This window comes from Leptodactylus fuscus, chromosome 3 (genome assembly GCF_031893055.1).
Source record: "Leptodactylus fuscus isolate aLepFus1 chromosome 3, aLepFus1.hap2, whole genome shotgun sequence".
Lineage (NCBI taxonomy): Eukaryota > Metazoa > Chordata > Amphibia > Anura > Leptodactylidae > Leptodactylus > Leptodactylus fuscus.
The window spans coordinates 56,863,194-56,875,671 of record NC_134267.1 but is presented as its reverse complement, the minus strand read 5'-3'; the positions used below and the strand labels follow the sequence as shown (position 1 = coordinate 56,875,671).

Sequence of the window (12,478 nt, the reverse complement as noted above, 5' to 3'; positions counted from 1 at the left end):
GTGGACTTGCATAAACTAAACTCAATACCATGAGCCCCTGTGACACATCTGGTTGGGATTGGGGCTCATCACTTTGTAAGGGGGTACATTGCAGCACCAGCCACTTTAGATCTGTCATTGGCTCAGGTGTAGGTCAAGTCTAGCTGATCACAATCAAACAAATTCTATATTTCTCAAGGTTGAGTAAACCTTTAGCCATTGATGCAGAGTATTAGATATGTCATGACAAATCTTAGGTTTCTGTTGACTTTAGACCTATAGAATGAATGGTATACATATATATACATATACTATCTGCCCTGACCTAGATCTTTGCTTACTACGGCTGTTGATAGATTCTGCTCGGGGTTTTCTTAGGCCGTTGTTTAATCTGCACATTCCTACCTACAGGTTTATATCATTGTGGGAGAACAGGTTTAGCTCAAATAAAAGTGTTAAACCTGTAATGTGTTTTTAATAGTCAATATTGGGTATAGGCTGCTAGGTGACAAAAATACCCTGCAAATACACCAAAGCTTACACAGTAAATAGTTTAGAAAGTAGACGTAAGACTACATAATCTGCAGATTGTACAAGTACAATATCGTATTCAGACACAGGGAAGTCTTTTATATTGAAGGTTACTTTTCAGTTGTGTTTGGCCAATACAAAAAAATGTGCATGGACCTGGAAGTGTTGTATTTATCCTAAAAGTTGATATTCTAGACCAGAAAACTTCATAAAACAGTTGGGATTACGGGGATAACGTCCATCCTTAGGGAGAGACCACCTTTTCAGGTGTGTGGAGACTTATACAGCCATAGTTGCTCCATTGCAAGGGAACATGGGAAGAATATGCAAATCTGTCTCCCAAGATGTAAACAGGGAGATAGTGCCTTTGTTATGCTGCCCTCTATAGCAAGCACCCTGAACATCATGTTCCCTTGCAGTGGAGCAACTATGGCTGTATAAGTCTCCACACACCTGAAAAGTGGTCTCTCCCTAAGGATGGACGTTATCCTCATAATCTGGTCTCTCAGCCTCTCACTTCTACCAAAATCAATTCTCTCTAGGCTGCGCTGATGAAGTCCAAACAGACAGAAACGGTGCCGTCTGTAGCGGAGAAATTGATTTGGTTATAACCCCACATTATGCAGTAAAGACTTCTGGGAAAGTCGGGCATGTTGTTCAGGGTGCTTCCCATAGAGGGCAGCATAACAGAGGCACTGTCTCCCTGTTTACATCTTGGGAGACAGATTTGCATATTCCTCCCGTAAAACAGTTTGGACATGCAAGGGTATGGACCAATGTCACTGGGCCTTGCATCACAAATCTGCAACAAGTTTTCTAGCCCCAAATGGAGTAGTCATTGGACGTATTCTTGGATAGGTCATCTGTATGTGATCTCTGGGGATCGGATCTAATAGGCAGACCCCTTACAGATCAGCTGCACAGATTAATCCGCTGGAACTACTGCTATACAGTGGACAGGGCTGAAGTGCCACTTATGTCACTGGAATAGGAGCAGCCTGCACATGCTATCCAGTCTCTACAGCAGCCTCAGGCGTCTGTGGACTACCAGAACAGCTGATCTGTGCATGGTCCAGGTATCCTGTGGATTGGTCATCAGTATGAAAAATCAGTTTGATGACGAGTTCAGATGTGGCAGATTTATATATTTGATAACTAATCTTTTTGTTAAATAACAGCTCACATCTGTGCCTGAGATATTTATCAACGGCTCACTGAGAACAATTGGGGTGTTACCCCCTTCTACTGAAGGCACAGGCAGGAGCTATCTGTTCTCCCAAGGGTAACTAATCTACTCTAAAACTTCACTTTTATTGATCTACAAAATAAAAAAAAGTGCAACATACACCACAAAGGGTTAAAAATACAGTATTCAGTATTTTGTAGATCAATAAAAGTGACATTTTAGAGTATATTAGTTACCCTTGGGAGAACAGATAGTTCCTGCCTGTGCCTTGAGATATTTATCAGTTTGCTCAAAGCAGAATTTCTTTTCCTTTTTTTATTTGCCTGCCCCTTACTTAATGATACTTCTTGTAACCTCTCCACACGTTTCTGGTATAAATAACAACCAATATCTCATAAGCTAGTGATCAGAAGTCTATTTTATAGTTCTGTTAATTAATACCTACAAACACAATTTGTCACGATCAATAATGGTCTTTACTAATTTACAAAACTAAATCAGACATGGCCATTAAGACATAAAACAAGTACAACCCGTAAAATAGGTGGTCGGGGTAGAACATAAGTAACAGGATAGTCCACATCATGGACTCGGCACGTTTCAGGGATTCTCAGCGTGCGGACCATGTTCAAACTTTGCAGACGCCAGTTGTGTGCACCCCTTCCTCCCGGCCCTTCCATAATGACAGCATTCAGGAGGAACATTCGTCTCTCGACCACGGTCCTCTAAACCCTCATACCTTACAGTAATGGCAGCAGGGATTGGTAATTGTCCCTGTTACCACACACGTCCCCTAGTGAATGCAATAGGGAAGATTGCTGATCTCTGCTGCTGCTAAATGTTTGGCCCCAATACCCATCGAGAGATGACTGTTTCTCCCTGCTGTTGTTAGGGGGCCGTATATACGACCAAGTATGCCATCATAGGGGCTCCATTACAATGTATAGAGCTGCTGCTACACTTTCCTGTGATATAGGAATGGAACCTCCTGTAGAAATGACCGCGTCACGAAATGCACTCCGATGTCGTCTGCAGGTAATTTGAGTGTTCTCCATTAGAAAACAAATAAAAAAATCAGCACCCATTCAGTCGTGTGCAGGAAGCCATTATGTCAGGTGGTAATAGGGAATTATACTGCAAACCTACTTCATTCTAACATGTGGAGACCACTAGTGCTCCCCACACAGTTTAGTGCCACATTAATGTCCCCTTAGTGCCCCATCCACAGTATAATGCCACCATAACAAATTTTCAATATAGTACCAAGCTATCAAAGTTTAGAATATCAAGCCAGCTGCTTTTAGAGCTATATCTCTTGATGTAACGTCGTATTACTACATTTTTGGCATGCATTCTTATTTTTCTATGAGAAAGGTAATGTGTCGAAGCTTGTACCTGACAGTATTCTGTGCTAGATTATGTAGATTTAATGCCGCAGGCCTAACGTCTTAGTTTGCTTGTTGCCTTATGTTTAAAAATTAAATGTAATCTCTATTTCCAATTTGTGTTTATTTAAAAAGCTTTAATTCCATAGTTTCAAAATTTCCTTAGGCCCTGTTCACACGGGCACAGAGGGAGTGGATTATGGCGCAGAATCCACGTCATAATCCGCCCCCTCACAATGGTGGTCTATGGAGACCGCTAGCGTTCTTTTTTCCGCTAGAGGCATGTTGCTGCTAGTGGAAAAAAGAAGTGACATGGCCTTCCTTGAGGAGGATTCCGCCTCAGGAAGGGAATAGAAGTGAATGGGAGGCGGAAACCGCGTCGCAGATTTTTTTTTTTTTTTTTTTTTTTGCCAAAAAAAACGAGTAGCTGTTTGTTTTTGTTTTTTTATTAATGGTCCATTCACTTTCCAGGAGGGGAAAACCGCCAGGCATTTTCTGAAAAAAAACGTCTCCGGGTCCAAAAACCTTAGGAAGCGTTTTTTGTGGTTTTTTTCGGGGCCAAATTTACTCCACACGTAGTTCGCGTTTCAACTTAGCTTTATTTGACCATGAAATAGATGGATACAAATAAAATATATGTAATTTATATAAAAAAAAATTTTTGTTCATTGTCTGATAAGGTAGTGCCGGAAATCAACACACAGAAAAACATAAATGGCATATTAATGCTACTCAAAACTGCTATCTCGGGTCCTATACCAGATCTAAATCGCGCAAATGTTCTGCTTTAGGGTATTCCAGAAGGGGGGTGGGGGGTCACAGTATAAAGTACAAAAAGTGAAACCCAATGTGATGTGGTATACTGCACAGCATATTCTAAGTGTTCTTTCCCCTAAGTAAAGCCTACATGTCATTAATATGTCGTTCAGAATTAGTGCACTTGGCGCCTGGAAGGCTTTACAGCTCTTAAACAATTGATTCCCAATGATTGGAACCACATGGGGATTATAGGATTTTTGAGTTAAAGCAATATACCCTTGGCAATGGGTGTTGTTGTAGTCATAGCCCAACCACTTATAGTAGTCCAGTAATAAAGCAGACAGTTACCTCCAATATATAGAATTGCGATTATTGGCGGTGGTTCAGTAGCTGGGACTCCCACGGATTATGAGAAGGGGGTCGGTCAATGGACGTTGAATAGAGCAGCTGGTTAGACATGGGCTCTAAAGCTGGATAATGGAGGTGTATTTGGAAACTATACAAAGTACTGATATTAGGTTTATAACAAATTTTTAAAAATTATTTTTGCAATAAACAGACAACTAGAGCAGTCAAACAAAACTACAGTAGAGGGCAGACATTGGCACCAAACTGCATCGAAGATCAGTAAACATAGAAGGGTAACAATTTGGGTTTAACGTGACCAGAAAATGTGGAAGATTTTCCCCCTCTACAGATCTACACCTCTAGCAGAGCAGTATAAGGTTTGTGAGTAATTTCTAGAATCCTACTGCTTTGGGTGATGGAGGTTTATAACCAATTTACACCTGATAAATTTCCTTTAGACTCGGGGATAGTTCACACAACGGAAACCGTTTCCGCCATTGGCTTTTTTGCGCGGCTAGTTGTGGGAAGGCACCTTGTGGCCTTAGTCTTAGTGTCTTTTCCTTTACTTTTGTGTTTGTCTCACCGCCATCGCTCAAAATGGACAATGGATTATGATTTTCAAATGGCTAGGAAACAGTATTTTCTGCTGTTAGCACAACAGTAATGGTGGGCAATAGAGGGCGAGATGATAGAAGTATAACTGGTTGCTTGGTCTGTTAGATGAGGGTTGGGCTATTATTAATTTAGATCTCAATTAGATGGTCTTTACCCACTTATTATACTACTATGTTGACCAGTGAAGGACCGGATAGAGCAATAAATAGCCATTTAAGGGAGGGCTGTTGTAGTAGTGTCCACTGCTAGCATCCATTACAAAACGTTACCAACGGACGCTGACAGAACTGTCATAATTCCATTAAAAATCCCATTGATTGCAATGTGATTTTTATTTGTTGTCCATTTACACCAAATCATCACATCAGGTGTGTTTTCCCCCCGCCCTCTTCAAAAACTGCCTCATGAATTAACATGGCATCTCTCCTTCCTTATTAATTAGTTACAATTATTGTTGACGCCTGACATATATGTAAATCATACCTATCGTGCTTGGTGGGCGGTCCTCCACGGTCCGGCATCATCTTGCTATCACGCCTTCCTCTTCTTTCTTCTTCCAGTGACATCCTACTGTCCTCGCTCTTCCCCACTTTCATCATCTTTTCTTCTGGAATGAAGAAGTTCGCGAGCCTACTGTACATGCGCAGTACTCTCGAGTAGTTCTAACGGCGGGTTGTGTTGAAATCCTGCGTGTGCGCAGTATCTCTCCCTCCGGAGCGCTACTGTACACGCATCGGCGCCATTTTTGTTATGGTTTTAGTTTAAAACGGAGGGGGGGGGGGGGGTTGAGTATAAAATAACGTTTGCGGTGCCTGAATAACCTTTTTAAAGGCTATTCACGCATATGTGGGGCTCTTACAGCATAATTTAGCTGACAGAGCCCCTTTAAAAATCACAATTGCAGTCGTTACTTTAATTCTAACGGCCATATGAGACTTATCCTGTTTCTGAGGTTACATTATATATGAGACTGTTCTAATGAGAGCAATAAAACGCAACTTTATAAATAAGATTTAGAAAAACTTATGCAAATTTAAAACGAACCTTTACATTTTAAAACTAATCTAATGTGAAGGTGAATCTGATTTTTTAACAACTTTCTTAATATCAGGCTCAACTTTACTGAAAAAACAGCCGTAAGTCAGTAGGTTCCGTAACATGCATGCGATTTCTCTTTAAGGGGCTCTATCAGCAAAATCATGCTGCTAGAGCCCCACATATGCGTGCATAGCCTTTAAAAAGGCTATTCAGGCACCGTAAAAGTTATATTAAACTACCCCCCCCCCCCCCGTTTTAAAATAATAACCTAAAAAAGAATGTGATCTACTTACGGAACGTGCACCCTGGGCGGGCATTCTGGGTGTGTCTTCATCTTCTTCCCCGCCTCTTCTTCCTCCGATGTCCTCTGGTCCCGTCTTCCTCCGGCGCTTGCTCGCGGACACTGATAAAAAAAAAAAATAGCTTATGCGCATGCGCACGTGGCTTCTACTACGGCTACTGCGCATGCGCCCAGGCTATTTTTTTTTATCAGTGTCCGCGAGCAAGCGCCGGAGGAAGACTGGACCCGAAGACATCGGAGGAAGAAGATGTGGGGACGAAGATAAAGACGCACCCTGAATGCCCGCCCAGCGTGCACGTTCCGTAAGTAGAGCACATTTCTTTTTAGGTTATTTTAAAACGGGGGGGGGGGGGGGGGGGGGGTAGTTTAATATAACATTTACGGTGCCTGAATAGCCTTTTTAAAGGCTATGCACGCATATGTGGGGCTCGATCAGCATGATTTTGCTGATGGAGCCCCTTTATAGTTAGCAGCATTGCCACAGCACTAAATCCACACTTGCACAAATGTGACGATGGGAATGCTATCGAAAATTATTGAACAATCAACCACAAACGAACAGGGCAGAAATAAGAATGAAATAATAGATGGAGTGTAGTAGGTAGGTTTTGATTTTAGTTTAAAATATTAGAAAAAGACAAATCGGCCATCGCTCCGGGGTTCTCCCTAAACCATTTCAACACCCCTCCCAATTTTCTCTGGGCCTCAAGCGCCTACAAGGGGGTGTTATCGCCCACATTGAGAGAGATTGCTCTAGCACGAGGCTAAACTGGGTCTTTTATCCTTCTATTCTGTATTGAAGATACAGGGCTAAAGATAGTAGCCTGCTGAGCACGATAAGTTGTGTATGTGTGGATCAAAAATTGGTTAAACCAGTCTGAGTGATCAGTGATTGTTTAATGGTGTACAGTTAGGTTTCTCTCAGGGTGTGTTCACATTGTCTATTTGTCCTACATATAAATCTATACATCAGGAGATGTATGGATGCTTACTTTTCCCATGGTGTCCTACAGAAAGTTGGACATTTACACACAGGTTAAAACGTTGATGTTTTGCTCAGAATTTTTCCATGGAAATCTTGGATGTAGAAGTATAACCCATAGAAGCCCATGTTTAAGTGTAATTTTAATTTTTTTTTTTTTTTTTTTTTTTAAATGAAGACTTCTAACAATAGGGTGGCACAGACCATTTGGGAAACTCAGCAGATCAGATTTCTCACACACCAGTAATGTGGTCAGTGTTAGGCACAGTCTTACAGTCTTACACAGACAGAAAGGGTGGTTGGATGACAAAAGTAACTGGACTGAGAGCATCCTTGTTTCTATTACCAATCTAAATGAGGCTTCCTTCTCTCACTGCAATAAGTTAGGAATATACATTCCAGGTATATATCAACCATAGCAGCCAACCATCTATGGGTATCACCTCTACCCCAATAGCAGACCTACATGTTGGATTGAGTGTATATATTTATGGCTGGGAGGTCCGTAGTTTCTAACATGATGTTCTCCTAACAGGACTGACTCGTGCACCGTGCTCCCTCTGTTAGGATAGAATATGTATGGTTACGTAGCACTCATTCAATTAACAATTGTAGGTAAGCGAAGGAGAAACCCTCCCTCCAAGTCCTGGATGAAGATGGACTACAAGACACTTCAAGTGGCCACACTTCTCACGGTGGTAGGGAAAGTGGATTTCATCTGTCCTTTTTCTAGTGATGTAATTCACATTTCCTGATCACAGAATATCAACCCATTGAAATTAAAGTGCATGAAATGATATATTTATTTTTTTTCCCCCTATGGTAAAATACTAATATATTTTCTATGCCGTGTCTTGTTCCTTTTTGATATATATCTTTGTGCAAAAATTAAATGAAAACGTTGGTCCTGATGAATCCTCGGCAGTCTTTTTCATCAAGAGATTTTACATCGGCTTTAAGGCTAAAGCCCCACATTGTGGAAATGCAGCTTTCTATGGTGCAGATTTTCAAATTTTGTATAATGTGGAATGTAGACGTGTGAGTAAGGCTTTAGCCATGGGTTATACAAGCAGTAAAGCTCTACTATGTGTCTGTTATAAAGGAGCTGAGGCGGGCTGTGGAAAAGTGGGGTCAGACAGTGGTTTGGCCTATGGATGACCTGTTCTATGAATGTCTGAAGTGGCGTGATGATAATATGTAGTTGACTGAGGTGCTGTACAGATCAGACCTATGCTAAGGATATGTTCACATGGCTATATATATATAATTTTGTATTTTTTGCTGCTGAACCATGGCAGAAATCTGAAGCAGTGTCACCGGTTTTGCTGTGGATCTGCATGTTAACTGACCACGTGCCAAGCTTGAAAAAAAAAAAATTAAATAAAATATGCCGGACTTTCACAGAGTTCCTGACTGGCATAGACTTCCATTCTGGGTCACAGTGTGGGTCAATGTATGGGAACTCTGGGGCAGATTTATTAAGACCGTTCAGGAGCATCGCTGTGCCAGTCCGGAGACTCTGGCCACACTGTGACCCAGAATGGAAGTCTATGCCAGTCAGGAACTCTGTGTTACATAGAAAGTTGCGAGCAAGGCACAGAATGTGAGATCTGGCACCTCTTTGGATTAACAAAGTGCCTTGCTCAGAGCTGTTACATTATCACCTATCTACACCAGGAAACTGGCATGGGTAAGTTGATGACTTCCCCCTTTGTGTATAACAAGTTCCTTACTGTGATTGTATTACTTCCAGTACAATATGTTTTGGCCAACTCTTTTATATGGACTTCCGCATGACCATAAATGATCTTCGCAGTCTCAGTTTAGAGACTAAACCCATCCAAGAGCACATGGCTTGACAGTGACAACACGGGCATACTGGTACTGTGCTGATAGGAAGCTCAGAACAGTTTGTGGTGAATTTTCCCTCTGCATGCTGCTATTTATAATCTCTCAGGGAACTAAATGGTCGTACTTGTACATGCTGCGTGCAGTCTGCTCGTTTGTAATTTTAAACACAATACAAAGCTATGTGAACCCGTGTTTTCTGCTATGGCGTCAAGTGGTGTCTATTATTATCCTACACGTCCTGCCTTTGGATTGTCTCCACCTTAAGTTGCATCTCATTCCCAGTAATCTCTTGTGATGGCACCTACGTATTGTATTGTGCAGATCATGCAGCTGCCCCCCCCTTTTTAGGAAAGCAGTTGCTATAAAATATTTTGATTTTTAGAATAATTTTCCAAAAAAACCTAAAGCCCCAGTCCCTTCCACTTCATCGTATTTAGTCAGTTGGGTGAATGGTTTCTTTGTCCATGTCTTGGGCTTCATTCTTTCTCTCTTGATATGGAATAACAGCCATGCCTTGCAGTTCTTGTGTATCTGATCTGTTTTGACGTAGGCATGCTTGAGAATTTTCTTCTGTTCAGCCTCCCCGGCCACGCCGCTTGCTGTTTATTTTCAGAGAATGGCTCTGTTGTGGATAGCTATGCCATTGTTCTTGTAAGAGTTATTCTATGATAATATGACTCTGGTAAATGGGGGTCCCTGGGCTGACTATGGGAGAGACCACTGTGTACACTGGACCTAACCTTTCATAGAAGTGGCACAGTACTCGTCTGCACTTCTGTAATTTCCTGCTGACACCACAGGGTTATTCACGAGCATTTCTTTGGTTGTACCTTGTATTATATTATTATAATATAATACAAGGTATTATTATACCTTGTATTATTGTATGAATACTTTTTCTTTCAGTTAGTTCACCACTTAAGACTCTTGATCCATTCTCTCAAATGTCTGCTGAATCAGTCCTTGTCTCCCAAGATGCAGTATTATCTCACTAAAGCATCAGCTTACATGTGCTCTTAGAGGTACATGGAGTAGGAGCCAAGCTGAACGAAGAGCGGACATAGGTGCTAGTGTAAATAACATGAAGCTGGGCGAGAGAAGTGCACGCAGGCTGCCGCTCCTGTGCCTGGGAATACAAAAACTCAGTACAAGGGAATTTCTGTGCCTGGTGTCGGCATTGAAACCGTATGGTTATGAAACAGTTCATGCATATGGGTCAGAGTTTCATGTACGTTTTTATGGATCTTATTCGTCTGTTGAAGGCAAAGGGCCTGTAAGGGGAGGTTGGCATGTGATGGACCCTTTAAAAGTGAAAAACCTTCAAGAATCAACCATAAGTCTCATGAATAAGAGAGAACTAGGTTTCTTTTCACCCAACTATAAGTAACTGCTGAGTCCGGTTTGTGATTTACGAATAAGTAGAGCCTACTGATCAGAAACGCTGCTCTGTCTTCATGGGTCACTGTGAGATGTTTATCACTCGCACCAAAGCTTTAATAATACATTTTTTTTATTTATTTTTTTGCATAACTTGTGAGGATTACTAAAGTGGCTATATCACTGGATTTTTGCTATTTTAAACATATGCTTGAAACGTTCCTGTGCACCCCTCATATCATACTCTGTTCACGCCCTCCTCTGTAGTTCTTCTATTTTAGTCCCTCCACCTGCTTTCAATTCACTGCCTAAATTGTCTCTTCCCTGCTTCTGGAAAAGGATCTGTGATGACGTCACTACTGCTCTGTGATGGGCTTGTCCATGTGATGACATCATTACAAGGTTCTTCGTTGTCTTCTAAGTAGTGATCTATACAGAGCATAGCATAGATCTACTGTGCACATAGAGATCTATGATGGACACAGGGAGCTGCAGCCCCTGATTTGCATAGATCACTACTTAGAAGATAACGAAGGACCTTGTAGTGACGTCATCACAGGGACAAGCCAATCACAGAGCAGTAGTAACTTCATCACAGGTCGTTTTCCACTCGTCCAGGAAGAGACAGTTTGGAGCTGGTGAATCGAACGCAGGAGGAGGGACTTACATGGAAGAACCACAGAGGAGGACGTGAACAGAGTATGACGTGAGGGGTGCACGGAAGGGCTCATTTACATATACGTTTAATAGGTAATTCATTAAAACGGGGGGGGGCTTTTAACAAACTATTAGCAGGACTTGAATAGACTTTTTAAAGGCTATTGAAGCACATTTTTATCTAAAACAGCGAAAATCCAGTGATGGAGCCCCTTAATTGTATGATGATGATGGTTGGTTTCATTGACCTTTTTTTTTTTTTTTTTTTTTTTTTTTTTTTTTTTTTTTTTTTTATTGCTTGTTTCCTCTTAGGAAGAAGAAATGCCAGAAGTAGAAATAGATATAGACGATCTTCTAGATGCAGCTAGTGAAGAAGAACGTGTTATCAAATTACAGGTACCACCTTTTATATGTTACATGCTATACCTAGCCACAAGCGCTTACGTTCAGCATGTATAGTGGAGAGATGCTGATGTGCTGCTTTTTATCAGTCATATGGAATAACGTAGGCAGCTACTCTACGTCACTGTATGAAGGCTTCCTGCAAACAAGGTTTAGCGTGTTGGTATAGTTAAACCTATGGATGAGTTGGAACTATATAGTGGCAAACGCAGCATAAATCTACACGGGGAAATCTATCCTCCCCTCCAGATAGGTGGGCCACTATAATAGCTTGGATGTACTACGGTTATACAGCTAGCGTCCGCTCACCTGGTTGTTAGTACGTTGTGATTCTGTGCACAGATTACTCTACAGGTCTCTACTACAGTTCTGAGAATGGATAGACCAGAAAGAAATGAAGGATCACGTCAGCAGTTACAACTCTTACTGTAGCACTTTCAACATTGTGGGATATGTCGCATAAATTCTTCATCTTGGATATGTTTTACATTTGTGTCCTTATTTATAGTTTTTGTTTCTATTTTAATCGTGGTATTTTTTTTCACAGGAATCCTTAGTAGACTGCTACAAACCAACAGAGGTAATCCATTTTACAGTGTTTAAGTATGTGTTGTAAGTGTGGGGTTTTTTCATATTCTTCTGTAGATGGAAACTGGTTATTTTGGGGACACCCTGAGCAGAAACCTATCCGCATAAAAAAGCAGTTACCTAAGGAAACCCGTGGATCCCATAACTTTAATGGGGTCCGTGTGGTCTCTGCTCAATTGCCACATGAAGAACGCAGAGGGAAACGTGCTGCTTGCAGGACTTTTCTTTCCACATATTTCATGCAGATAGACTAACTTAATGGCCTGAACGCAGACGTGAACCAGACCTTAAGCAGGCTGTATTCATGAAATCTGTCCTGATGCTTTAGTATAGCATCTTGTAGAAAACCTTACTTAGCTCTATTACACTGCTCCAGTTTTCACTGAACAGTCCAATGAACTGGATGTTAAAAGAGTTGCTTTTAGTCCTTTTGTTTAGGAGACTTTTCTGTACTTTTCAGAGTCTTCCCAGTGCAAACT

General features: G+C 41.3%; 1 protein-coding gene across 1 annotated transcript in view; it reads left to right on the top strand.

Annotated features, from left to right (window-relative positions):
• Nucleotides 1–12,478, top strand: part of PPP1R14C (protein phosphatase 1 regulatory inhibitor subunit 14C) — a 30,724-nt gene that overhangs the window by 14,790 nt on the left and 3,456 nt on the right. Inside the window, exons 2-3 of the mRNA XM_075266589.1 lie at nucleotides 11,322–11,405; nucleotides 11,959–11,991. Of these exons, the coding sequence (XP_075122690.1) occupies nucleotides 11,322–11,405; nucleotides 11,959–11,991 (117 nt within the window). The remainder of the gene's footprint in view (nucleotides 1–11,321; nucleotides 11,406–11,958; nucleotides 11,992–12,478) is intronic.